The 27,587-nt window shown below is 46.0% G+C and overlaps 1 protein-coding gene across 1 annotated transcript in view; it reads right to left on the reverse strand.

The window, feature by feature from the left end:
- Positions 1-27,587, reverse strand: part of FLT1 (fms related receptor tyrosine kinase 1) — a 205,612-nt gene that overhangs the window by 42,929 nt on the left and 135,096 nt on the right. Inside the window, exons 15-16 of the mRNA XM_055426324.2 lie at positions 18,058-18,189; positions 2,784-2,890 (exon numbers count right to left, since the gene is read on the reverse strand). Coding sequence (XP_055282299.2) covers positions 2,784-2,890; positions 18,058-18,189 — 239 coding nt within the window. The remainder of the gene's footprint in view (positions 1-2,783; positions 2,891-18,057; positions 18,190-27,587) is intronic.

Genomic DNA, 27,587 nt, shown 5'->3' on the forward strand with positions numbered 1-27,587 from the left:
GAGCCTGCTGGTAGAATCTTGGTTGACCAATGCTTATTCTTTAAACTGACAAAAACACGGAGCACCCACTGGGTGCTGGGCATGGAAATTGCTTGGTCAGGCACTTCAGAGCCCAGACGTGGAGGCCTGGGTTTGCATCAGAACCTACATATTACCTTGGGCAAGTTACTTAACTTTATTAAGCCTAGGTTCCTTACCAGTAAGACAGTGTTGCTAGTGGTACTTATCTCATAGAGTTGCTGTGAATATCATGCAAAATAGTCTATGAAAAGCTGTTCGAGGGGCCTGGTGTACAGTAAGCATGAATAAATATTAGCTTTAGTTGGCCAGTGCAGGGTGAGGATGAAAAGTGCTTATCAGTGAGGAATTTACACAGCGGTTAGAGAAATCAGCTGGAGATATGTTTTTGATGCCTTGTTCCTCTTCGCCTTCCCAAACCAATTACTTCTCAAATCCTATAGGCATTCTGCCATTGAGATGGTCATTTCTTGCATTCATCCTTTCTTACTGGCTTTCAAATTTTCTAACTTTTTAGACATACAGGGGACCTCTTCGATTGAGTCCCAGAGTGCCTTTCCAGGGTTATTTCCACTAAGCTCCCATATGCAAAGTACCCAGACGTTTTTCCTAACCTGGGGAGTGGGCCAGAGTGAGGGTGGGCTGTTTTTCTGCTGCTTTCCTTCCAGCCGCAACCTTCAAAGTCTGGCTCTAAGCGGGGCTCTCTCTGAAGTTTCTCTGCCCTCTCCTCCTTTGAACTCTAGTCTTTGTACCGCCCTTGCAGATTTGGCAGGTTCCGCTTTTGTTAGATGTGTTTTCCTATATGATGTACCTCCCCTTTCCAAATCCCGTTGTTTAACTTTTGCTTCCTTCGAAAGCAGTGGCTTTCCTTGTTGTGTCCTAAAGCCAGTCGCTCCACGCAGCAAAAACCTCAGGTTATTTATTCACCTTGCAGGAGGGCCGCCAGTCGACACACCAACCCTGGAAAGTATAACCTTCCTGGTTTCGAACAGCGAGTCTAAGGTCACACAACCTGAGTTCAAAACTCAGCTGCGACTCTAACTAGCTGAGTGACTCTAGGCAGGTTATTTTACCTCTCTGAGCCTCAGTTTCCCTCTCCTTAAAATGGGAATAATAATATATTTATATCTTTGTGTTTTTTAAAGGACTAACTGAGATATGACACAAAGAGCTCCCCAAATGTGCCACAAACACTCAGCACATAAAATGATGAAAGTAATTTAAAGTGATTTTTTAAAAAAATAATTAAAGCATAAGAGATGAGGAGCTTATTATGTTACATAAGGACTTTCTAATTCAGAACTACTTAAAGATAACTGGTTGATATATTTTTCTTCCATATATTATATTTTAATGTATTATCTTTTAACAGCAACTAAAACTAGTCTTTATAAATTAAAAAATTTAAATAAAAATAATATAATCCTTCTTATTAAAAAAAAAAAGACTTGCATGTTAATAAGGACTAATACAGCTCTAGAAATTGAGGAGGTCTCTCCTCGGTACTTTACAAGTCCTGTTGATTTTACCTCCTAAATATCTCTTCAAGTCTAACCCTTTGGACTAAGCGACCGTCATTTCTGACTTGGACTGCGTTCTTCCATTCACTGGGTTCTTCTCTGTTCGCTCTTGTCCACTCTGCTCCTTTCTCCTCATACAGCCTGAAATCGTCTTTCCAGACACAGGCCTCTCACACTTACAGTCATCTACCTTTGCTTAACCCCACCCCCGCCGGCCCCCCACCGCCAAGGCTTCCTCTTCTAAAATGCGGAGGAAATTGCTTCCCGAGGCCCACAGGGCCTGCCTGGGCAGCCTCTCCTCTCCTGCCTCCCCTCGTCCGCCGTTCCCCGCTCTGCCGCTCTGCCCGGTCAGTCTGTCCTCCTCACCGCATCTCCTCTGCCTGCAGGCTTCCCCTCCCTTACACGCGGACTCTGGTCACCGCTTGACAGCTGCCTGTGCTCGTCAGTCTCTCCCCAGACTACACACAGCAGCCTCTCCTCTGCACTCTCACCAGAGAGCCCTACACAGGGCCTGGCTTCTGCCCTGAGCGGGCACCTGGGAAATATTTAAGGCCTGAATGAACGAATGAGTGTTGGCTCGTTTCCCCCTCCCTCCTCCCGACCCAGTAAACTTCAGAGAAGCACAAGTTGTGCGAACAGACCTAATGATAGGAATCTGATGTCTTGAATTCCAACCTGAGCCTCACACGCTGAAGAACTTAATTTTATCATGGGGCTCAGAGTTTGGAACAGCAGATTGAGATAAGACAGAGGTGGGTCTTTATTTTGCCTTTTCCTTGAGTGAGATTAAGAAAATGAGTATTTCTCAGATCTCGAGTGAAATTTAAAGACTTCATTTTACACTGAAGATGTACCTTCTGTGTGTGGGACATAGTCATCTGTTCATTGTTCTAGCTTTTCTTTTTTTTTGAACACCCCACGTTAGGGTGAGATGTTTGTTTTTTGAATTTTTTTTTTTTTTTGGCCATCAAGCATGCAGGATCTTTGTTCCCTGGCCAGGGATTGAACCCTTACCCCCTGCAGTGGAAGCGCGGAGTCTTAACTGCTGGACAAACAGGGAAGTCCTGAGAGACAGTTTAATGATTCATCTGCCATGTTCAGTACCTGCTCCAGACATCAGGCATTTGGGGGAGCAGGCATTTTTTGGGGAAATCTAGCATGATGTCACTACACCAGCAGCGCCACTGGGCCTTGTGGCAGATTTTTGCCAAAAGGAGCATAGAATTTCATCTGCAATATTCTTACCCTTTTCAGTTTTCGGATAAAAAGTGTTAACAGGAGCCAGAAGAGGGTTGCAGCCACACAGGTGCACGTCAGAGTGATGAGCTCCAGGTTAGACTTGTCCGAGGTCCCTGGAGAGATAAAAACACCAAGAGGGCGCTAAACAGCAGCTCACAACCCCTGGGTCTGTGATTTGACAGAAAAGGGTCAGTGGCCCCCAAGTGCTTCATCAGGGTGAACACAATCAGCTCCCAGCACAGAGCCTCTCACCTTCTGGGTCAGGCAGGGTTCACGCTATTATCATCATAAACTCGCATGGAAATGAACAGACTTTCCAGAAATGTTGCTGTGGAGTTTGCCAACAACTCCAGAAATAGTGAGTTAAAAGTCAGAGGAGAAATTAAAAACGGGAAAAAAAATTGAGTCAGGAACAAGACCTCATTAAAGTGCTAAATCTGGACGATGTGAAATCTCCCTAATGGGTTTGAGAGGAAATTCTAAAGAAAAAAAAAAAAAGGACATAAAAAGTCTCCTTGGGGAATCACAAACTTCTTCAAAGTAGACTTTAAAAATAAAAATAAAGCTCCAGGACTGTCACAATCACCCGCTCACTCCTCTTGGAACAGACAGGTCAACCCTCTGGGTCTGACCACTCATGTCTGGGGCTTTCACGTCCGAGGCGCCTCCTCAGGCGGAGCTGAGCCAAGGGACCTGCCGCAGCTGATTCTTCCCCATCACCTTGTTCCTCAGAATCGGAGATGAAAGCCGAGCACTATTTCTCCATGACCAGAAAGAAAAGACCCAAGGTATCCAAGAGATGCTTCCAGAGAGGATCCTCCTTTGGATTTAAAGGAATGCCCCAGTGAGCCAGGACCAAGGTTCCCTGCTTCTCGATGCCAGGGGAGTGTCCTTGTCCTTGACCTTCATTGGTGGTGCTTTAGTTGCTAAGTTGTGTCCGACTCTTGCGACCCCATGGACTGTAGCCCGCCAGGCTCCTCGGTTCGTGGGATTTTCCAGGCAAGAATACTGGAGTGCGTTTCCATTTCCTTCTCCAGGGGATCTTCCTGACCCAGGAATTGAACCCGGGTCTCCTGCATTGCAGGCAGATTCTTTATCGACTGAGCTGAGGGAAGCCCATTAAAGGGAGACAGAGACTTAGAATCAAGTGAGGCCAAGACCAAGTGAAACTTATTCCCTTTAGAAACAGTGAGGCAATTTCCTGGCCGGCCAGTGGTTCGATCCTTGACTGGGGAACTAAAATCCTGCATGCTGTGTTCCATGGCACCTCCTGCCCTGCACCCCCCACCCCACCCCCAAGAAATGGTGATGTGGATGATGGTATTTTTTATTGAGTACTTACTATGCGTCAAGTCTTCACACCTGCCTATGAAGCAGGGGAGCAAGAATATCCCCATTTCATGGATAAGGGCTTCATCTAGGGGGGCTCTTGGTTTATTTTAACTTATTTATCTGACTGAGCCAGGTTTTAGTTGTAGCTTCCGGGACCTTTGATCTTCCTTGTGGTGTGTGGGATCTTGTTCCCTGACCAGGGATCGAACTGGGGGTCCCTGCATCTTTTTGAGCACAGAGTCTGAGCCACTGGACCACCAGGGAAGTCCCTGGGCTCTTTGTTTTAATTCAGTGAAGATGTATTGAATCCGACTCCAGGCAAGGAGACGACGGGTAGGTAACTCACGGGAAGCTGTCACTACCAGGAGCTCACTTACAGCCCAACCAGGAGGCTTAAGGCAAATGGAAAGAAATGAGGTGCAGAGGGTTTGGAGGTTGAGGGAGAGGTGACACTTGAAATGGATCTTGACCTGCAGGGGTGAAGGCAGGGGAAGGCACTATAGGCAGAGGGAATGTGTGAGTGATGACCCAGAATTGGGAAACGGTAGGGCTCTGATGGAGGTGGGGCAAGAATTCTGAGCATCCCTGTGGTCCCAACTCAGTGCCTCGGGCAGCTGGAGCCAGTGCAGCTTCTCTGCTCGGAACAGGATCAAGTACACAAGCTTAAAACGAGCCTCTTTCCCCTTCTCCATTCAGCCACCATGTACAAACAGTCCCTGTGGGCCACGGTCCCCACCATGGTGTGTCTTCTCATCCGGAGGGGACTCTGGCATTTCCTGTCTTTTCAGCCTACCCCCAGTTCCTGTTCTTTCTGCTTCCATGGCTCATGAAACCCTCTCCTCCTGTCCTACCACAGGATCACCACCTAAGTCAAGGCCTCTGCAGTCCCCCTGAATGACTGCAGCAGCTTCCTAGCCAGCCTCGAGCCCCCAGTCTCTCTCCTCTGCTTGAGCCCACGCGATCTTGCCAAATCACAGATTCTATCCTGTTGTTCAGTCATTCAGTCATGTCTGACTGTTTGCGACCCTATGGACTGCAGCATGCCAGGCTTCCCTGTCCTTCATCATCTCCCAGAATTTGCTCAAAATCATGTCCATTGAGTTGGTGATATCACCCAACCATCTCATCCTCAGCCGCCCCCTTCTCCTCCTGCCCTCAGTCTTTCCCAGCATCAGGGGCTTTTCCAGTGAGTCAGTTCTTCGCATCAGGTGACCAAAGTATTGGACCTTCAGCATCAGTCCTTCCAATGAGTCTTTAGGGTTGATTTCCTTTAGGATGGACTGGTTTGAACTCCTTGCTGTCTAAGGGACTCTCAAGAGTCTTCTCCAACACCACAATTTGAAAATATTAATTCTTGAGTGCTCAGCCCTCTTTATGGTCCAGCTCTCACATCTGTACACGACTACTGGAAAAACCACTGCTTTGACTGTGTGGACTTTTGTCAGCAAAGTGATGGGGCTCCTTAAATTCCATCATTGCTGCCTACCCCCAGCACTGTTAGGAGAGAAACCCAAGCTCTTACATCCTGTCTGCCCAACCTCACCTGTTTCTTCAGCCTCATCTCCTGCTGTCCAACCATCCCCCCACATGCTCTACATCAAACTACTTGTAGTTTCATAAATAGACCAGCCCTTCTAACTCTGTGCTTCTGCCTTCACTGTTTCTCTACCAGGATATCAACTTCTCAGGGGTGAGGTCACACCGTACTCATTGTCCCCACTCACCAATTGGGTGGATAAGTCATACTTTGACCTGTCTCTAGAGAGTTTCATGAAGTTTTCAAAGGCTTCAGGCCAAATTGCTGTTCTCGTATATTCACCCAATAAGCATATAGAACATCACCCGAGTCCCAGGCTCTGCTCTGGGGGCTGGAATGTGGTGGCAAATGAAGGGGCACAGAAAGGAGCTCATGGTCTGCTGTTCAGGTATGAACCGACAGGTGTGTTCAGAGCTCTGAGTGAAGCAGCAGAAGGTGGGTGTCTTGTTCACGGTGATGTCTCTAGTGCAGAGGACAGTGCCCGGCACGTGGTAGGCAGGCATTCTGAAAGTGTTCGTTGAATGAATGAGTCAACTTGGCTTCATTTGCTGCTCTGGAAGCTTGTGGTTATTCTTCCCTGTATCTCATGTGATCAACTGAGAAATTTCCGGGCATGACCCCCTCTTCTCTCAGTATGGGTCCTCTCAATGGGAAGACAGTAAGTGCAAGTTAATGAGTTTGGGTTTCCTTGGGTTTCCCAGGTGGCACTAGTGGTAAAGAATCCACCTGCAATGCCAGAGATGCAGAGACTCAGGTTCAATCCCTGGGTCGGAAAGATCTCCTAGAGGAGGAAATGGCAACCCACTCCAGTATTCTTGCCTAGAGAATCCCATGAACAGAGGAGTCTGGTGGGCTGCAGTCCAGGGGGTTGCAAAGAATTGGACACGACTAAACAACTGAGCATGTATGAGCCCCTGAGGTGAGAGATTTAATGTTTCCTCGCAGTATTCACACACACACACACGTACGTGTCTTTGCTTATGCTGCAGATATATTTTGTGAAACCAAAAAGCAGACTGGGACCTGCTTGGGGCACAGTGGCCTTTGGCTGCTGGAGGGGCCGAGAACATCTTGGGACTGAACATGAACTGCATACTGTCTCTGCAAGGACTGACCCGGAGAGACCCCGCCCACGGTGGGAACTTTCCCACTGCATTCCCAGGGGCAGGAAGTTGACCCCCAGAGTAATTCCACAGTCCTTACTCAGGCAGATTCCTTGCAGTGGGACTGAATGTGTCCGGGTGCGCTTAGGCATTTAAGGAATCAGCTCATTAAAAACATCTTCGATGAACACTGGTTAGAAGGGAAAGATCTGTTTAATACTCTGTTACTGTTTTTTGAAAACTGAACTCATTTTGTGAGACCTGGTTTCCAGGCTCTGTCTCATCTGGTAACTTGATTTTCATCTTCGCTTGGAAAGTAACCATGAGGATCGTCCGCTGTAGGTTGACCTAAGTCAGCAGCATCTCTTCCCATCCGCTGTCGGCTGTGTTTTCAGGGGTCAGACATCCACACACTGGCCTGCCTTGGACCCAGCTTCACCTCGCTGGTGTCAGCTGATGAGCTTGGTGCATGAAACAGCCCAGCTGTACATAGTGGGCGTTGGAGGTGGGGGAACACGGGTGGATTTGACAATAACAGGACTTAGCACTGTATCTCAGGGCTGTCCCTCCTGTCTGATGGGTGTGAGAGCGCTGTGGGGACGTGGTACGAGGGTGTTTTTATATGGGATGATGACAAGAAGGTGGCTGATTCAAAGAAGTCAGGTATTTGTACCTCTTATTTCACATTGCGGACCGGGCTGCCCAGAACGTGCTGTGTCAGTTACTCTCCCGGGCTTCGTCCCGTCCCTGCTGGGGAAGGAAGGGCAGGCGGGGGAAGGGCTGAGTTCTGAAGGTGGTGTGTCTTGCCTAGAGCCTGCAGAGCTTGGCTGTGTCCTGCCGTCCTGCCCTGAGCCTTTCTGACAGTGGCGGGCAGTGCTGTCTGCATGGGACCCAGGCTGTGTGACATGGCAGCATCACCCCGGCTGGGACACATGGCTCTTTGTGGCCCCAGACTACCTGAGTGAACGGGCAGCAGAACCGGGTAGCTCAACTCATGAGGTGTAGCTGGGTGGTGCCCAAGAAGTAAGGGCAACTCCCCAGCAAGAGGCCAGGGCCCTAGCCCCAGGCCTGCGTTGACTGCAGAGAAGGAAGTCTTTCTCTGACCCTGCACACAGCTGTGAGTGCGACTGGGGACTCTAGGCGCCAGCCCCATCCCTAAAGTGTGGACGTGAACACAGCACCCCACCTCACAGGGGAGATGGTTAAAACTAGATGTTATATTGGAGACTTTACTCTCTTTTCCTTTAAAAAAATCCTCTTATTACTTTTTATTTTTATTTATTTTTTATATTATTTTTGGCCATGCTGTGTAGCACGTGGACTTCCCCGGTGGCTCAGATGGTAAAGAATCCGCCTGCAATGTGGGAGACATAGGTTTGATCACGGGGTGGAGAAGATTCCCTGGAAAAGAGAATGGCTACCCATTCCAGTATTCTTGCCTTGAGAATTCTGTGGACAGAGGAGCCAGGTGGGCTTCGGTCCATGGAGTCGCAAAGAGTCGAACATAATTGAACAACCAACACTCATGCACACACATGCAACATGCAGAACGTTAGTCCCCTGACCAGGGATCGAACCCATGCCCCCTGCGTTGGGAGCACAGAGTCTTAACCACAGGACCACCAGGGAAGTCCTCCTCTTATTACTTTTTGGACTTCAAGTGCAACATAATTTTTTTTTCATTCAAACATATTACATAAAACACAATTTGCTTTTCCTTCTAAAACTAATCAGACTTTGACCCAAGTACTGACCGTTTTCCGTAAACCACTGAGTTACTTTCCCTGAGAAACTCGTCTAACACTCAGCATGACTTAGGAGTTATTCTCTGGTTCTGGTGGTGTTTTAATTTGAGGGAACTGTTCATGTGGGTTTATTGCCCATTATGCTATTGGGACATCAAGAGAAGGGTGTGTTTCTTGTTCACTCTGCATCTCAAGCACTGGCCTAGTGAAAGACTCAATAAATGTTTATATATGGATAAAAAGAAAATCAATCAATACACCTGGACCTGGCTGCCCATGGGAGTCAATCAAGCAAGGCTACCTCCTTTAACCTAAAATCCAGTAACCAGTAATCCTTATTGTATAATTTCTCTAAGGCTTATTGGACATTTAGATTGACTGTCATACTGATTATGAGGGCTTCCCTGGTAGCACAACACAAAAGAATCCGCTTGCCAATGCAGGAGAAGCAGGAAATGTGGGTTCAACCCCTGGGTTGGGAAGATCCCCTGGAGGAGGGCATGGCAACCCACTCCTGTATTCTTGCCTGGAGAATCCCATGGACAGAGGAGCCTGGTGGGCTTCAGTCCATGGGGTCGCACAGAGTCAGACACGACCGAAGCGACTGAGCATGCATACACACACACACACACACACACACTTACTTTTAGGTATACATACAGAATATGAAGCCTTATATGTATACTGCATAGTTTGGTATACAGATACAACTTGGGAGGTGAGGTATGGATATACTGTATTTGGATTAAATTTGAAGTACATTTCAAGAGGAACTGTAGGTAAAGATACTTAAAACTGCTATTCTATCAGTCCTTTAACACGTTTTTATCACAGTAAGTTAAAGCCTTAGGTCAAATAGGAATTTTGTGGCCTGGAACACCATTTGTGTGACTTACTAGCTAAGTCTAGAAAAAGTATAATACAGCAAGTTTTATTGAAATGGAATTCAATTTATCATATTAACAAATAAGGCGTGCATGCTAAGTTGCTTCAGTTGTGTCCAACTCTGTGTGACCTTCTGGACTATAGCCTGCCATTCTCCTCATATATTTGAGAAGTTTTTGTCATATGCACTGTTAAGTTTGTTAATCCTTCCAGCAACCCTGTATGGTTGGCATGCCATAATTCACACCCACGTTGCAGATGAGCAAACTGAGGCTCCAGGAGTGAAGTCATCTGTCCAGGGTTGCATGGCTCATGGGCAGGGACACACCTGACTTCAGAACGGGGCCTCTTCCCTACCAGGTGGAGGGGCAGGCGAGTGGAGTGGTTAAATAGGGATCCAGTTCTCAGCGCCGCCACTTCCCAGCTTCGTAACCCTGGACAGAGCCCTCACCCTCTTGGGGCCTCAGATTCTCACTTGTAAGTAGAAAAAAAAAAACCCTCCTTGGATTGTTGCAGAAGCGAAGAAGACTGATGCATATTATGTGCTTAAAATGGTGCACTGCACGGTCAACAAGTGTGAGATGTTCTAACTGAATTCCAGCACCATGTTTTGCATTCTTGATCAAGGCCAGCTTTATGTCATTGTTTAGGTTTCAGTACAAAGGCATGCACAGCCCACCCCCAGCCCTCCCGGGTGAAATCGGGGAGCTGCCAGCTCAACTCTCTCTCTCCTCTCCTGGGGAAACCCATGAGAGGAGTGACACCAGTCACCAACATCTCCGTGTGAATTAGTTTATCACACCCTTCCTAGTGCCAGGAGAGCCAGGGCAGAGAGCTGTGTGAGAGGTCAGAGGAGGCTCAGAAGGACAGAGGGGAGAGGCTAGTCCCTAAGACAAGTCTGTTAGAAGCTCTTCCTTCTCTTTACACTTGGGACTTTGTTAAGAAATGTAGTGTATCCTTCCTGCCGTGTGTGTCCTTTCCTGAAATGTGTCACTATGAGGTTATTGTGGCACAAAATTCACAAACCACACCTGTTTGCATTCATCAGTCATCCTCAAAAAATGTTACAGGGGCTTCCCTGGTGGTCCAGTGGTTAAGCATCCACCTTGCAAGGCTGGGGATGTGGCTTTGATCCCTCCTCAGGAAACTAAGATCCCACATGCTGCCAGAGCAACTACTGAGCTCCCAGTGCTGCAAAGAAGACCTGACACAAGCCAAAAAAATAAGCTTTTAACAAATGTTAAAAATGGTAGCTATTTTTCAAGTTGTTTTCTCTTGAATAATTACAAATGCTATTACTATGCTTTGCTATTATTTCAATAGCAAAGCCTAAATGTGTTAGAAGAATGTGTGTATATGTATATTGGGTTGGCCAAAAAGTTCAAGTTTTTCTGTGACACTGTATAAAAACCTGAATGAATTTTTTGGCCAACCCAACATATACACACACACACACATATATGTATATAGATATAGTGGTTATTACTTATAATAATAAAATATAGTTTATTTTAAATCCTCTGATGAAAATGTGCCACCCTTGCATTGTAACAGTCCCGTTGAGTTCTGTGGACTATGGAGGGCTATTAATTTCAGAAACTATTTTGGTTAGTAACAGTTTTGTTGCTGTTGTTTTTAATATTAGTGCTTCCCCTTTGAGCACTCCACATATGCTCCTGGGCAGTCCAAACCAAACAAGACCTGTGATTATTTAAAGAAGCCACTTTGATTCCCTAGTCCGCTCATCCTTTTCAGATACAAAAATAACACATTGTTTTATCTAGGAGTATAAGAATCCTTTTTCAAAGGAAATAAAAAGAGCAGACAGCTTCCTTCCTGGCTACTGCGTGAACCTCTTTCAATCTGTTAAACATAGCCACAGACACAACTTATTTGCCCGGCTTCATTTCCTAAACTCAACCTGACAAGATATAGGTCAGGGGGGAGGGTCTAGGTTGCATATATTAGGAAGCCAATTCTGCAGCTTGATGCACCTAATTCATAGCCACCAGACAGAAGAAGTGATTTAGACTCCAGAAGCAAGAATCTCATTTCAGTGATGAAATTACTAAGCAGGTACCACCTTTAATTGTTCTGAACAGCATCCAAGGATCAAATTTTTATTCAATGAGCCAGAGTACTTCTAGTCAAGATACTGCATCTAATTTGTAAGGTCCACATAATATCAACCTTCAGAAATTCTTCCTATTCAAGATTATCTTCTTCTAGGGAGCTGAAACCTGCCTCCTTGAAACGTCGCCACCATCGCCTTCCCTTGGTTCTGGCTTTCTCTTCTGGAGTGTTAAAGAGTAAGGCCAGTGTCACCTCTGTCTGATAATGCCTTAAATATTTGAAGAAAACAGTCATGTCACTCCCTCTCCCAAAGGTGACTCATTTTTAGACTAAACATCCTCCTTTCCTTGAGTTTATCATTACCCTATTAGGATATGGCTTCATCTATTTATGCTTCTCTTAGAAATGGGTATGGATATTTCAGGTGTGGTTTGATGATGGCTGATCAGGTAATTCCTCAGCTAACCATGATTTTTCAGCAGAGAGGCTAGATACAGCAGTCACTCTGAGAACAGGAAAAAAGCTGCAAAAGAGAGCAGAGGAGGAAGAAAGAGAACTATAAAAAGCAGACATAAGGACTCCACAAAGCATGGCTGTTGAGGGGCAATTATGGGTGGAAGTAAGGAGCCATGTACAGAGTAGCTGCAGCTACCTTGCAAATTATACCATGCTCTAAGTGATATTGAAGACTGATGCCCCATGAGGAAACAGAGGCCATGAATCAAAAGGACTAATTCCTCGAGGTGTGGGAGGAGTTCTGACCCCACCAAAAAGGCTAAATGATTTGCATGAGCTCTCCCCCTGAAATTATCTAAAACAACTGGGTATTTGAAAAAAGATCTTCATAAAAGTTTAAAACAATCTGACACAACAGGCCAAAATATGCATGACAGTGGAAATGGAGTAGGGTTGAATAGGATTGTGAAGGCATTTATACTCTGAGGGTTTTTATAGAACCTTATAAACAGCAGATTCAGTTTTAATGGCTTCCCAGAGTGTGGGGGACTGGAAACGAAACTCAGGGTCCTCACAGGGGAGGGATATCTGGTAGAAAATCCTACTTGTAAGGCTGGCATGCCAGAAAGCAACCCCCCTCAGGATAAAAGTGAAGTTGCTGCTGCTGCTGCTAAGTCACTTCAGTCATGTCCCAACTGTGTGTAACCGCATAGATGGCAGCCCACCAGGCTCCCCTGTCCCTGGGATTCTCCAGGCAAGAACACTGGAGTGGATTGCCATTTCCTTCTCCAATGCATGAAAGTAAAAAGCGAAAGTGAAGTCGCTCAGTTGTGTCCAACTCTTAGCGTCCCCATGGACTGCAACCTACCAGGCTCCTCCGTCCATGGGATTTTCCAGGCAAGAGTACTGGAGTGGGGTGCCATAGCCTTCTCCGAAAAGTGAAGTTACCTACCTCTAAATGAAAACTGGCTGTATGAACAAAAATAATACTATGTGGCTATAAGCAGATGGGATTAGCAGATGCAAACTATTACATGTAGAATGGATAAACAGCAAGGTCCTACTGTATAGCACATGGAACTATATCTAATATTCTGTGATAAAGCATAATGGAAAGAATATGAAAAAGAGTGTGTGTCTATGTATAACTGAATCACTTTGCCATCATTGGAAGGACTGATGCTGAAACTCCAGTACTTTGGCCACCTCATGCGACGAGTTGATTCACTGGAAAAGACTCGGATGCTGGGAAGGATTAGGGGCGGGAGGAGACGGGGACGACCGAGAATGAGATGGCTGGATGGCATCACCGACTCGATGGGCATGAGTTTGAGTGTACTCCGGGAGTTGGTGATGGACAGGGAGGCCTGGCGTGCTGTGATTCATGGGGTCGCGGAGAGTCGGACACGACTGCGCGACTGAACTGAACACAACATTGTAAATCAACTGTACTTCAACAGACTAAAATGTTTGAAAAAGTAACCAGTTCCTCAGAGAAGTCAATGGACTAGTCAGTAGGAAATGGTGAGAATCGTTTAGCCTTTGTCACTGCCAAGGGTGATATGGGTGTGGGAGGTCCAGAATCGCTTATGAGCCGCCGTCTTCTTTGCTGCCTTGTTCACTTGGCCCGTCCGGCATCCAGAGGTCAGTCTCTCTCCCTGTCATTCCCTTCATCTATGAAGTCCGTTAGCCCTTATCAGCGGCATCGTGTAGTCTGTTTGCTACCAATTAGTGTTTCTGTTTTACCTGTAGGAGGAGCTCAAAATGTCTGTTGATCTGGTTCTAATGGTTTCATGTCCCCCTTAATCTCCTTTCAATGAGGTTTTCAAAGCACATGGAGGTTAGGGAGCATTTCTCAAAAGCCCATATCCTGCATGAACATGAAAGTGTTAGTCACTCAGTAATATCCAATGCTTTGTGACCCCCTGGACTGTAGCCCACCTGGATCCTCTGTCCACGGGATTCTCCAGGCAAGAATACTGGAGCGGGTAGCCGTTCCCTTCTCCAGGGGATCTTCCCGACCAGGGATAGAACCAGGTCTTCAGCATTGCAGGTAGATTCTTTACCGTCTGAGCCACCAAGGAAGCCCCCCATATCCTGCACAGTCCTGGGCAAATAGATAAGCTGTTGAGTTAACAGCTAATTTAATCTGGCTCCTCTCTGTTGCCCTCAACAGTATAATGATGCATTTCTATAGCCTGCCGGGCTGTAGTCCATGGGGTCGCAAGAGAGTCAGACACACTGAGCGACTTTCACTTCACTAGGATGACTGTATATAAAATTGGTAAACACCAAGGACCCACTGTGTAGCATAAGGATCTATTCTCAGTACCTTATAATAACCTGCCATGGAAAACAATCTGAAAAAGTATATATATATATATATATATAGAGAGAGAGAGAACTGAATCAGTTTGCTGTATGCTTGGGACTAACACAATGTTGTGAATTAAGTGGACAGCGATGAAAATAAAGAATAAAAGGTGAGAGTAGGATTGTCTGGAGGAGAACAAGTGGGGAAGGGAGGCTGTTCAGAACAAAGGAGAATGCTGTGTAAGGGCAGAGGCCCGGGGGCACGGGGTGTGTTCTGCTTTAGTCCAGCCGAGTGGCTGGGGCGTGGGATGAGAGCTGAGACTGGAGGAGGACCCGGTGCACTGGGATGAGGGGAATGGTGACCAGAAACCCCTGCAGGGTCTGAGGCAGGGGACAGACATGCCAAAGAGCAGTCGTTTAACACTACTCTGTATAAAGTAGATGACCAATAAGGACCTGCTGCATGGCATGGAGAACTCTGCTCCATGCTCAGCAATGGCTTGTCTGGGAACAGAATCTAAGATAGAGTGAGTTTGTGTAGATGTGTGACTGATTCACTCAGCTGTACATCTGAGACTAACACACTGTAAATCAACTATAGTAAAAACATTTTTTAAAAGATGACTCTAGACTTGGGCATGGATTGGAGGAGGGCGAGAGAAGAAGGAGGAATGCTGTCTGAGAGGGAAGGGATGATGTCTACAGATGACAGGGGCCAGCTCAGCTGAGTGGCAGCTGAGGGGGGCTGTTCAATAAAAATCTCTTCCCCTTTCCTCACGAGCGAACGATGCAGGCTGATAGAAACTTGAAGAGATGGCCACGTCGCCTGACTTGGCTGCAAAGCGTGACAGTCGCAGGAGGGGGAATCGGGGGAGGCCGTCTAGAAGCGGGGAGACAGGACAACAACGAGCAGGGCTGGGCTGGAGAAGTCCACGGGCTCAGCTGCACCCTAAGGCCTTGCAGACAAGCTCCTGGGGTGCTTCGGGAGGATGGAAACCTTCCTCCTGCAGTTTGCAAAGACCTAGACTCAAGTAAGTCCTGGCCATGCTGCACGTTCGTGATGCAACTTTGGGCCAGTAATTTTAATCTCTTCAAGTCTCCATCTTCTTATCTGTAGACAGAGCACAATACTCCTCCTTTGGATTCTCATGAAGTTAGTGGGATTCAATGTGTCAAGTGTCTAGCCTGGCGCCTGCATGTAAAGGTACTAAGTAAAAGTACTAAGTAAATACCAGCCTCCTACTAAGTGCTGGGGAGGGAATGCAGACAGTCAGTTGACACAGCTCCTGCCTCAAAAAGCTTGTAATTCAGGAGCAAAGAGACGCATGTGCTCAGTCACTATCTGACCCTTCGTGACCGCATGAACCAGAGCCCACCAGGCTCCTCTGTCCATGGGATTCTCCAGGCAAGAATACTGGAGTGGGTTGCCGTGCCCTCCTTCAGGGGATCTTCCCGACCCAGGATTGAACCTGCATGTCCTGCATTGGCAGGTGGGTTCTTTACCACTGACCCACCAGACAAGCCCCAAAAGAGAAGTATATCGATTCCTAACTAATCAAGAAAGGAAGAATAGAGTAAGTTTTGATTCAAGATCGAAGAAAAATGGTGTGGGCGAGGAGAGAAAAGGACGTATATCTGACTCAGCTTTCATCCCAGAGGAGGTAACAGAGCAGAAAGCATCTAAACTGGAGAATAAGGAGGATTTGCCTGAAACAGGGAGGCATTCTAGGCTGTGTTAACTCGGTGAACCCAGGCCATGCTTAGCCTTCTGCTGTGAGTCGGGCTGACTGATGGCCAGAACCCTGGCTCATTAGCCCCCGATCCAGCCTGGAGCTCCACAGTGCCCTTGCTCTGGCCACAGCAGCAAAAGGGGTGATAGCAGACTTAGGCAGCAGAAGAGTGGTAGTCACAGCCAATGGGTGGGATAGACTCACCAATGTCATGAAGCAATGGGGCTTCTAGGAAACTCAGAGCATCCTGGCAGAAGGGGGGAAGGATCAGGAAGTGGTCATCTACGAACTTGTGTAAATACCTCTGCTTCAGGCAAGGGCTTCTCCCAACCCATCAGAGCTCAGGATTGAGGATCAGGGAGAATCCCTCGCTCTCTGGGGGCACCCCCTTCTCAGATCTCCATCTGCCCTCCCTGGTGCAGTCTGGGGGTCCTTGTTAAAGATCGATGAACAGTCCTTTACAGAAGGAGGTGTTAAAGAGGGAGGTACCCTTGATGCGGTATCTTCTATGTGTGTAAGCAAATGAGTTACTTTAAAACAAGGATGACTGGGGAGACAAATAGGACCATAACTGAAAGGGTTTGGGAAATGCTACCCTCGACTTCCTTCTGAAACTGTAAGTTAGTGGCAGTTTCAGATTTTTCAGGAGACTCTCCAGGATCATTTCCTTGTAAGAGACTGGGATTGATGGGGAGTTCCCTAGTGGTCTAGGGTTAGGATTCAATGCTTTAACGGCCATGGCCTGGGTTCAATCCCTGGTCAGGGAACTGAGATGATGAATTTTGCCTTCTCCCTTAGCTCCTCCTTCATAAATTCTTACATACTCTGAATTCTCCTGGGGAGGATTTGCAAATAGGCTACTGAATGACATGTGAAACCTCAGTGAGTCATAGACGTGTACACCTAGGAGGTGCCAATTTGAAGACTTTGTGGTGCTGTAAATGCCATGTTTTTGGACGATTCTTGGCACTGGAGAATTAAAATCGAGGTCTAATCTCTCTTCTGAATGGAAGCCACATGGCCAAAGCCCAGGCTAGGATGTGGCCTCTTTGGGTTTTGCTGCTCAACAGAGCTGTTTGAGGAAGCCTGTGGCATACTTTTCTTCATCGTGGTCTGTTTACCATGTGTGGCTTCTCTGATCATATTTTGCAGCCTGTGCTGTGCTCAGTCATGTCCAGCTCTTTGCGACACCATGGACTGTAGCCCACCAGGCTCCTCTGTCCATGGGATTTTCCAGGCAAGACTACTGGAGTGGGTTGTCATGCCCTCCTCCAGGGGATCGTCCTGACCCAGGGATCGAACCTGGGTCTCTTGCATTGAGGTGGGGTTCTTTACCACTGCACTGCCTGGGACGCCCACTTTGTAGCCTCCTGCTGCTGGTGCTGCTGCTGTTGCTTCAATCGTGTCCGACTCTGTGCGACCCCATAGATGGCAGCCCACCAGGCTCCCGCGTCCCTGGGATTCTCCAGGCAAGAACACTGGAGTGGGTTGCCATTTCCTTCTCCAATGCATGAAAGTGAAGTCGCTCAGTCATGTCTGACTCTTAGCAACCCCATGGACTGTAGCCCACCAGGCTCCTCCGCCCATGGGATTCTCCAGGCAAGAGTACTGGAGTGGGTTGCCATTGCCTTCTCCGAGTTTGCAGCCTATTTCATGTTAAAAACAGGCTTATGACAACACGGGGAAGAGTTGGTGTATGTGTAACTCAAGGGGACTGGGAAAAGAATGAATAATTTCCAGCATGTGTTTTATTTATTTTTTCTCTCTCTCTATGCCTGGCTTCTGTCTTCTTGGATTTCTTTCTCACAGGCGTGGCCACTCTGGCCATTCTCTGGGGGTTAATGTCACGGCTCTGGCATTGACAGGCTCTCCCATCTTCCAGGGTCTACTTTCCCCCAGAGCCTGTGTTCCGACGGCGGCCTCTCTCCAGGGTGGCTGGCCTGTGACCTCCCCCTCAGCCTTGCGGGGAGGTACCAGACAGGCTAGCCCAGTGGGATGGGGAGGGGAGAAGGAAGTTGGGGAAAGGAACATACTGGAGGGACAGCGGGGGACCGGGAGTTGGCAAGTTCACCAAACAGGGAAGCAGGTGTCTGGGCAGCTGTTTACCTTGCACGGTGAGGTGGGCCGAGCTCTCTGCAGAGCCCTTCAGGTTGCTGGCTTTGCAGTGATACACGCCTTCATCCTCTTCCGTGACTCTCTCGATAAACAGCGTGCTGCTTCCCGGTCCTAAAATAATTCCTGGGGAGTGAGAGATGTTTACATTAGTGGGCCTGGATGACAGAGAAAACAGCCACTTGTGTGACACAACCCTCTTCCTATCGTTATGCCTTCGGATGAGGAAATCCGAGCTCTGCTTCACCTGGGCCAGCACTGCTTGTTTAGTCTTGTCCAGGCTGTCTCATGGCACCTTCTGGAGCTCTGAGCCCCTGCTTTGGAGATGCAGGTTTGACCCAGGCCAGAGAGAAAGATGGGGCAGCTGCCTGCACCTTGGAAGAGCACGTGTCAAGGAAGTGTGTGTGTGTATGTGTTACTTGCTCAGTCGTGTCCAACTCTTTGCAACCCTATGGACTGTGGCCCCCCAGGCTCCTCTGTCTATGGGATTTCCCAGGCAAGAATACTGGAGTGGGCTGCCATGTCCTCCTCCAGGGGATCTTCCCAATCCAGTGATCGAACCCAGGGCTCCCGCATTGCAGGGAGATTCTTTACTACTGGTGCCACCTGAGAAGCCCCAAAGAAGGAGTATACCTAATAATAATAATAAAACAATTGTTGTTCAGTTGCTCAGTCGTGTCTGACTCTGTGACCCCATGAACTGCAGCAAGCCAGGCTCCTCTGTCTTCCGCTGTCTCCTAGAGTTTGCTCAAATTCATATCCATTGAGTTGGTGATGCTAACTATCTCATCCTCTGCCACCTTTTTCTCCTTTTGACTGACAACAACAAACCATTTCCTCAATGTCTGCTGTGTGCCAGGCAAGACTGAGACCCCATTCCTGTTTTTTTTTAAATTGGAGGATAATCGCTTTACAGTGCTGTGTTGGTTTCTGCATACATCGGCGGGAATCAGCTCTAAGAGTACATGTACCCCCTCCCTGTTGGGCATCCCTCCCAGTCCCCATTCCTGTTTTGGCAATCATCCTGTAAGGGGTTACTGTCTCCTTCTTACAAACATGGACCCTGAGCTTTGGGGAGGTTAAGGAACTCAACTGAGAGCGTGCAGTCGGATGGAAGGTGCATTTGTGGCTCAGGGGTCAAAGCCAGGCCTGTTTCGTTGGCCACGGTGGTGAAGAGCGTGGGCTGGGCTTTGAGTGAGACTTCACCACCTGCAGCTGTGTCCCTTTAGGCCAGTTATGTCACCGTTCTGTTTTCGTGTCCTTCCCTTAAGGTGACAGTGAAAATAGCTCCTACTCGATGGCAAAATGGACAGCAAGTGCCCAGCACACAGTAGGTGCTCAGTAAATGCTGGTTGAAGTGTTACTGTGCAGCCGGTGTGAGGGAGGGGGATCCAGCTTCCAGACTCAGTTGCTTCAGTACCAAGTACTGTCACCACGTGTTTGAGTACCAACTGCTTAGTCTGAGGCATGAGACTTGATGGTGGAAGGGGCAGGCTAAGGCGTGGTGTCTGCTAAGGGACAATTAACTCATACCAAACACAACACACGTTCACACACAGTCTCTCAGACACACACACACCAGCAAACAGGAAATGTTTGAGTGAGAATAAATACATATAGCATAGCAGAGACAATCAAATGTGAAGTCTGGGCAGGGAGGAGCTCATTAAGAATAGAGAAGTCAGGGAAGGCAGCACGGAGGCGGTGGGCTTTGGGTTAAGGACTAAACCATTATCAGAGGTGATGGGAGAAAGGGGGCATTGAGAAGCAGCAGGACCCTGGAATGAACGTGCACCGAGTGCTGGTTCTGGAATAAACTGGGCCTGACCGGAGGCTGTATTTTGTTAGCTGAAATAGTTTGTATTTTCCTGATTATAAAAAATAACATTCGATACAGAAAATTTGAAAATATATTGGAAAGCATAAGGAATGTATAGTGAACCAGGTGAAGATATGGAAAAGGGCATTTCAGGGACAGGAAGTAACAAATTGAAAGCCCGAAGGGGCAGGAAGGAGCTTGTTTAGGGAAAGACACGGTGGCTTTGTTCTGGAGCGATTGTGGTTGTTTTTACAATTAAGCAATTTAATTTTTTAATTTAAGTAATGTTTAAGCAATGATTTGGGTTGCGCTGGCTCTTTGTTGCCATATGCAGGCTTCCTCTAGTTGCAGGGAGCTGGGGGCACTCTCTAGTCGCCGTGTGTGGACTTCTCGCTGCGGTGGCGTCCCTTGTTTCAGAGCGTGGGCCCTGGGGTGCTCAGGCTTCAGTAGTTGTGGTTCACGGGCTTAGTTGCTCCACAGCCTGTGGGATCTTCCCAGACCAGGTATCGAACCCAGGTAGCCTGCATTGGCAGGCAGATTCGTATCCACTGTGCCACCAGGGGAAGTGCCTGGAGCAACTCTTTGCTGGAAGTGGTAGGAGTTGGTGGTATCGGGGATCCTTGTGAAGGCTTGCTAATGGGTTAGTACGTGGTACTTGTAATACCAAGTCATAACTGTGTGACTTCAAGGCTGATGGTTTGAACAACCGTGAGTGTAGTGGTACCTTTCCTGTGGGGGAGCAGGTTTGAGGGAGAAAAATCGAGAGTTCTGTCTTGTGAGGGGCCCGCAGCAAATCCCAAAGGAGGTTGGTTTCACTGGGGCCCAGGGAAGAGGTCAGGGTTGTTGTTCAGTCGCTCAGGTGTCCGACTCTGCTACCGACTGCAGCGCGCCAGGCTCCCCTGTCCTTCACTATCTCCCGGGGTTTGCTCAGGCTCACGTCCATTGAGTCGGTGAGGCCATCCAACCATCTCATCCTCTGTCGCCCCCTTCTCCTCCTGCCTTCAATCTTTCCCAGCATCAGGGAGGTCAGGGTTGGAGCCGGCTAAGTGGAATCAACATCTGGGAAGCAGGGACAGCCAGGGGAATGGAAACAAAGCTCATGGACGTGAGTCCGGCCGGTCTGAAGCCTGAGCCCCAGGGAATTAGAGGAAGAGGAAGCAGCAGAGGCTTAGAAGAAGTAGCCCGGGAGGTTGCAAGAAAAGTAGGAGTGTGAGTCCTAGATCCGAGGAGAGAGCGCCCAGAGAAGAACAGGGGTCTGCTGCATTTAGAGCAGCCGAGAAGCCGGGAAGACAAAGGTGGGAGATAACGAGCTGCTGGGTTTGACAGTGAGCTGCTTCAGTGGCGTCTGGGGAAGAAGCGTGATGACTTAGAGAACAGGAGGTGATGGAGGAGAGATGGGGGTGGAGGTGAACTTTTCAGGGAGGGTGCCGGAGACCTACACGAGGTCAAGGAGTGAATTCTTGTTTGAAATGTGAAATTTTATAGCATGTTCATGTGCTGGTAGGAATAATCTGGGAGGGAAGGAAGGAGGGAGAAAAAGATCCCAAGGGAGAAAGAGGAGAGAGGAGGGGAGAGGACACAGGAGGGACAATACCAGGAGAAGTGAGAGGGGATGGAACTCCGCGGCCAAACTGACCTTGGGCAGGAATTCGGAGAGCTCAGGATGGGACAGGTAGATCCGACAATTTGGGGATACATTTTCTCAGTAAACAAGAGGTACTCATCGGTTGAAATTGAGGAGGAGGAAGGAATTTTGGAAGTTTGAAGCAAGAGAAGAAGGTGTGAAATAGGGTGCTGGCAGAGAAAGAAAACAAATCCAGTTGTGAAATGCTGTTAAGGTTTTCCTAATGCTTATACAGCTTTAAACACTGACCCCTCTGTGCGTGTAACTTATTGGTTGGTATTAGGTTTTATCTAATCACTCATGACCATAAACAATAGTGCAAGGATGCCTTTAAGCATAAAGGTTGTTTTTTTTTCATTTTTTTATTTCAGATTATTTCCTTAGGAGAGATTTTCAGAAACAGATCTCTTAGGTCAAAAGCTCTTGATTCATATAATCAAGCTGCCTTCCCAAAACATTATTCCAGTTAACACTTGGGCCAGCAGAGGGTGAGAGACAATTTTATAACTTTCCTGCCAGGACTGAACAGAAGCATCTAAAAAATACAAAACACAAAACTTTGTTGGTTTGATAGAGAAAAAAATGAGTTATCTTAATCTAAGTGTGTGTGTGTGTGTTTTGGAACATTTTTTCATGTGTTCCTTAGCCATTTTTATTTTCAAAGCACCTTTTTTGAGTCGTTGACTGGGAAGGTGAGTTCAGATGAAGGAGAGCTTTGAAATCCTGGCTGAGGAGTTCTCATTCATTGAAGAAGGAGAGGGTCACAAAGACTTTTGAGGGAAATGACATGAGAGCTGTGTTTAAGGAAGTTTAGTCTAGAAGGAGAATGCAGGATGGACTGGAATGAGGAAAAAGTGGTATCTGGAAGTCCAGCTCACCAAGTGGTCATTCAGGCAAGGAACGATGAGGCTCCGAGTCTGGATGGTGGGAAAGGAAGTGGAGGGGAAGAAATGGAAGCAGACACTTTGCAGAAACAAGCCACGGGGATTGGTGCTTTACTGGATCCAGGAATAGACCAGGGATGAGTCCAAGGTGGTTCTGGAAAAAAAAAACAGAGCTTTCCCCTGTAACCTTGGCTAGATCACTGAATCCCTTTGGGGCTGTCTCCCCATCTGTGAAACAAACAAACAGAAAAACCCTCTGCTATACCTACTCCAGTGTATTTGCTATGAGAATCAGTAGAAATAATTTAAGTGAAAGCTTTGAAAAATAAGGTATGGTGTAAGGGATGATCCCAGAAAGAGAAAGCATGGCTGGACGGTGGGTGGTCGAGGCAATGGACGTCAGGCAGAGCAGCGATCCGGTTACCCACGATTGTCTCCACTGCAGCTGACCTGCATCTCAACCAAGTTCCTATCACTCTGATCCCAAATTAAGGCTCAAGGCATGATCAAATAAAGCTAGAGGACTTGGACGGCACCCAAGGAGGCAGATGTGTAATTGGAGAGGTGAGGGGATGGAGCCAGAGATGCTGACGAGCTGACATCATCTGGCCTGGGTCCCTCTTCCCACCACGTGGAGGAGAGAAGGGCCGAGAGTGTCCAAAGTCAACAAGCACAGCTCCTTTCTGGCTCGGCCGCGCGCTGCATGACAGCAAAGGCGCGGACCTGGATGTGTGGCCATCAGGCTCCGAAGCCTGATTGCACTGTTCTGCTCCTCTGCTCTCGCTTATTTCCCTTCTCACAAAAACAGGCCAGTTACTCCCCTCATTCGTTTCCCCCATTCCTCCAATCTTCTGCCCATACTTGACTATAATCTCCCCTGGTTTCCTTAACACCTTAACCTCTTACTACCTTTATACAACCTATTCTCTGTGATACAGGCTCTGTTCTGCTGTGGAGCTCACCTTTTAGTTTAAATTTTTCCTTTTGATGAATTTCCAAGATTTAAAAGTGCAGGAAAAGCATAACCCCTGTGCTCACCATTAAGATAACCAGATGTCAACATTTTCCCACCTTTGTTTTATATAAATGAAGTTTATGGATGCTTTTTCCCTCTCTCCAGAGGTACCACTATCCTAAAGTTGGTGCATCTTGGTTTCATGCAGGTTTTTGTGCCTTGTCCACATAAATGTCTATCTCTATAGACTATAATATTGTTTTGTGGTTTCAAAAATTCCAAATAAATTGTATGATATAGTACATACCCTTCTTTAACTTGGATATTTTTCTATTCTACAATGTTTTAATATTTATCTTTGTTGATACATGCAGATGTAGTTAATTTTTAACTGATGTATAATATTCCATTGTATCAAAAAGCCACAGATTTAAAAAAATTCACTTCTGTACTGTGGGATAGTTTTCACTCTTTTGATCTTTACCAAGAAGGCCAGAATGCACAGATGACATGGCTCTGTGTACACTGTTATACTGTATCTTCTTGTCCTGGGTTGTAGAATATACCCACTCTCCACTCTATCAATTATTACAGAATTGTCTTTGAAAATATACCAACTTACACTGTAACCAGCAATGAGCAAGCACTCCCCTTTCCCATTTGCTTACCAGTGCTTGGTGTTTTCAGGTGCCTTTAACTGGCAGTATGTGGGGTGTAAGCATCTTGATATGGGTTTAATCTGTATCTCTCTGATTACTTGTCGGGTGGAATATCTTTTTTCAGTTTGGTTGGCCATTTGGGCTTCTTTTCCCGCGAATTACCAGTTCATGTCCTTTGCACATTTTCCTCTTCCCTATTTGTCCTGTTCTCAATGATTTTAGGGTTATTTACATGTTTTAGATACTGAGCCCTTGTTGGTTCAATCTGTTATTAAAGTCTTCTCCATTCCGTGAGCAGTCTTCTAAACTTTGTTTATGGTGGATTTTTAATATAAAGACTTTTAAAATCCTAAGGCAGTCAAATGTATCAATCTTTCCATTATCCTTTGTGCTTTTTGTTACTTGTTAAAGAAATATTTCCTATTCTGATTTCATAAAACATTTTCCTTACATATTTTCCTCCCCTCAAAATCTGTTTAAACAGTTTGCTTTTCCTCATTTAGGTTTTTAATGCATCTAGATTTCCTTTTGAAGGGAGTATGTATATTGTGTGAGATAAGGACCTAATTTTTACTCTCTAAATAGCCAATTATGCCAGCAAGGTTTACAGAATAATCTGTTCTTTTCTCACTGAATTGTGACGCGAGTTCTGTCAGATACTAAGTTTCCACATATTTGTTGTTCTGTTTTTAGGCTCCACAATGACCTATCTATCCTACACAAGTGAATCCACGATTAACTTAGGATTGCTTGATAACACTTCCTAATATTTGGTATGAGTTGATGCCGTTTTCAAAATTGTCTTGGCCCTTTTACACTATAATACAGATTTCCGGTTTAGTTTGTCAAATTCTGTAAAAAGCATTGTTGGAATGTTGATGGGAATTTCTCTGAATTTATGTAATTCAGTACATTGGGGGAAACTGTCCTATTTATTTTTAGGTTGAAACAAATGAAACTGTCAATATTTTGACTTATAAAAATGGCTCACAAGTGGTTCAACTTACTAATATATGTCCCCTTCTAAGAATACAAAATATCTCTGTGTTATTTAGGTCTTCTTTTACATCATTTGATAGCTTTAGGATCTTCTCTTTAAATATATTGCTTTTCAGTTATATTTTCCTAGATAAAGTTATAATTTTTGTTATTATGCAAAATGGCATTGGGTTCTTTGAAGAATCACTTTATCTGAATATTCTCTTTCCCCTTTGGGTGTTCATTATTAGAATGAACAAGTAGAACTCAGAAACATGATGCTGTACTAAGTTTTCCTGAGATAATTTAATTGTAGGCCTGCTTCTTTCTAGAAGGATTGCTTAAATAAATTCCAACCACAAAAATCATGATAATTCCCATGGAAACTTACAATTTATCATTGTCATAACTCTCTTCTTCATCCATCAAAGTCTGACTCAAATGACATTTCCTCCATGAAGCGTCCCATGATCACCTGTCAGAGGTGCTGATTTGTATCTGATGCAATTCTATGCCCTTCATGTTGCATATTTTTGAATTGACTTTGTACCTATTATGTGTGCGTTTTTCAAAGGTAAGGAATAAGTTTTACTCATTTTCCTTTTCTCTAGAATATAACAAAATGTCTGACTGATGGTAGGGGATGAAAGTTATTCTTAAAATAAAAAGTAATTTTTGTTATGATAGTCTTGGCTTGCCAACTAAATGATAAATGTTTTGAGGTAGGCATATGATAAATTTTCCATAAATGGTAGCTAGGATGATGATGTATCCAATTCTAGGTACCTAGTAAGTAATCCGGAGAAGGCAATGGCAAGCCACTCCAGTACTCTTGCCTAGAAAATCCCATGGATGGAGGAGCCTGGTAGGCTGCAGTCTATGGGGTCACGAAGAGTCAGACATGACTAAGCGACTTCACTTTCACTTTTCACTTTCACACATTGGAGAAGGACATGGCAACCCACTCCAGTGTTCTTGCCTGGAGAATCCCAGGGACGGGGGAGCCTGGTGGGCTTCCGTCTATGGGGTCGCACAGAGTCGGACACGACTGAAGTGACTTAGCAACAGCAGTAGCAGTAAATAATCACACCTTTAGATTGGCCATTCTTAAAGGAATTCATGGGCTTCCTCATAGCTCAGTTGGTAAAGAGTCTGCCTGCAATGCAGAAGACTCCGATTTGATTCCTGGGTCAGGAAGATCCGCTAGAGAAGGAATAGGCTACCCACTCCAGTATTCTTGGGCTTCCCTTGTGGCTTAGCTGGCAAAGCATCCACCTGCAATGTGGGAGACCTGGGTTCGATCCCTGGGTTGGGAAGATCCCCTGAAGAAGGGAAAGGCTACCCACTCCAGTATTCTGTCCTGGAGAATTCCATGGACTGTATATAGTGACTCACAAAGAGTCGGACACAACTGAGCGACTTTCACTTTCACAGGAATTCATTAACTAAGAGCTGTATCTGGATTAAGGATCAAAAGAACAAAAATATAGATTCAGGATGGTTAAAGATGGCCCAAGACAACTAGATGTCTGATTGATTTCCCACAAATACCATAAAGGAGATACTATATATCTAGTCAAACTTTTGGGGTTTGTGAAATTATATCTGGGGAAGAGAAATTCAAGTTTAGTAAACTTCAAAGGCTGACAAAATTCAGACATGAAGGATGATGGCTCATTAAGTAGCACTAACAAGGTGAATGGTTCCAATGTTTTCAAATGTTCACCATGTGGCTTCTTCCTTCATTGACAGTTTGACTATAAGATCAGCCTTGTGGCAAAGCCTTTACAGATGTAAGAAAAAAAAATGTTGGTGAAGTATGGAATAATCTGAGACATAGTGAAATGCAGCCTTATAATAATGTGCTAAGTTAGAAGAGAGTTGTGAAATGTTGAAAACATATAATCTAAAGGCAATCCGATGGGCAATGTGATCCATGGTGAGACTCTTTGCTCTATATCCTTGAAAAAGATAAAGAAGAGAAGCTTTTAGAAAAGAATTAGATTAAGGCAGTGATGGGGGGAAAAGAAAGCTGTATAATATTCTTCTCCATGCAACCACTGAATAAGGGAAAAGCCATCCACAAAGGTTCTTTCATTTGGGATAATGGCTATTGCTTCACTAGTTTGACTTTCCCAAGTGGGTTATGATAACAGAATACTTTTTAAAAGCTCTTAAGAAATTGTAAACCAGGTACATTGAAGGGGTTATGGTTGAAGTGAGCACCTTGAAACTGTGCCCAAAACACATGTATTTCTAAACATATTAAAGTGAAAAGCACTTTTTTTCCCGCTCTTTCACTGAATTTTACTATCGTTCCAATGAAGTATTTCAAGATGCTTTGGGCATGTAAAAAAAAGGTGTCAAGTGGTGCTAACTCTGTGGTTATGAGCTGTAAAACTTTAACTATTCACTATGTATTTCTATAAACACAGACACGTGTGTGCTCACACATGTAACACACACACACCCTGTCCCTGCCCCAACAAATTCGTATGGTGTGTCCAGATTTGCCATAGCCCCTTCCATGTGGTTGGAGGAATTTATACCGTAGGATACAGACGTTCACCTAAAGTGGCCTTTCTGTGGGTAGGATAGTAACGTT

Source organism: Moschus berezovskii, chromosome 13 (genome assembly GCF_049115385.1).
Source record: "Moschus berezovskii isolate FMDL1 chromosome 13, NW_MosBer_1.0, whole genome shotgun sequence".
Classification (NCBI taxonomy): domain Eukaryota; kingdom Metazoa; phylum Chordata; class Mammalia; order Artiodactyla; family Moschidae; genus Moschus; species Moschus berezovskii.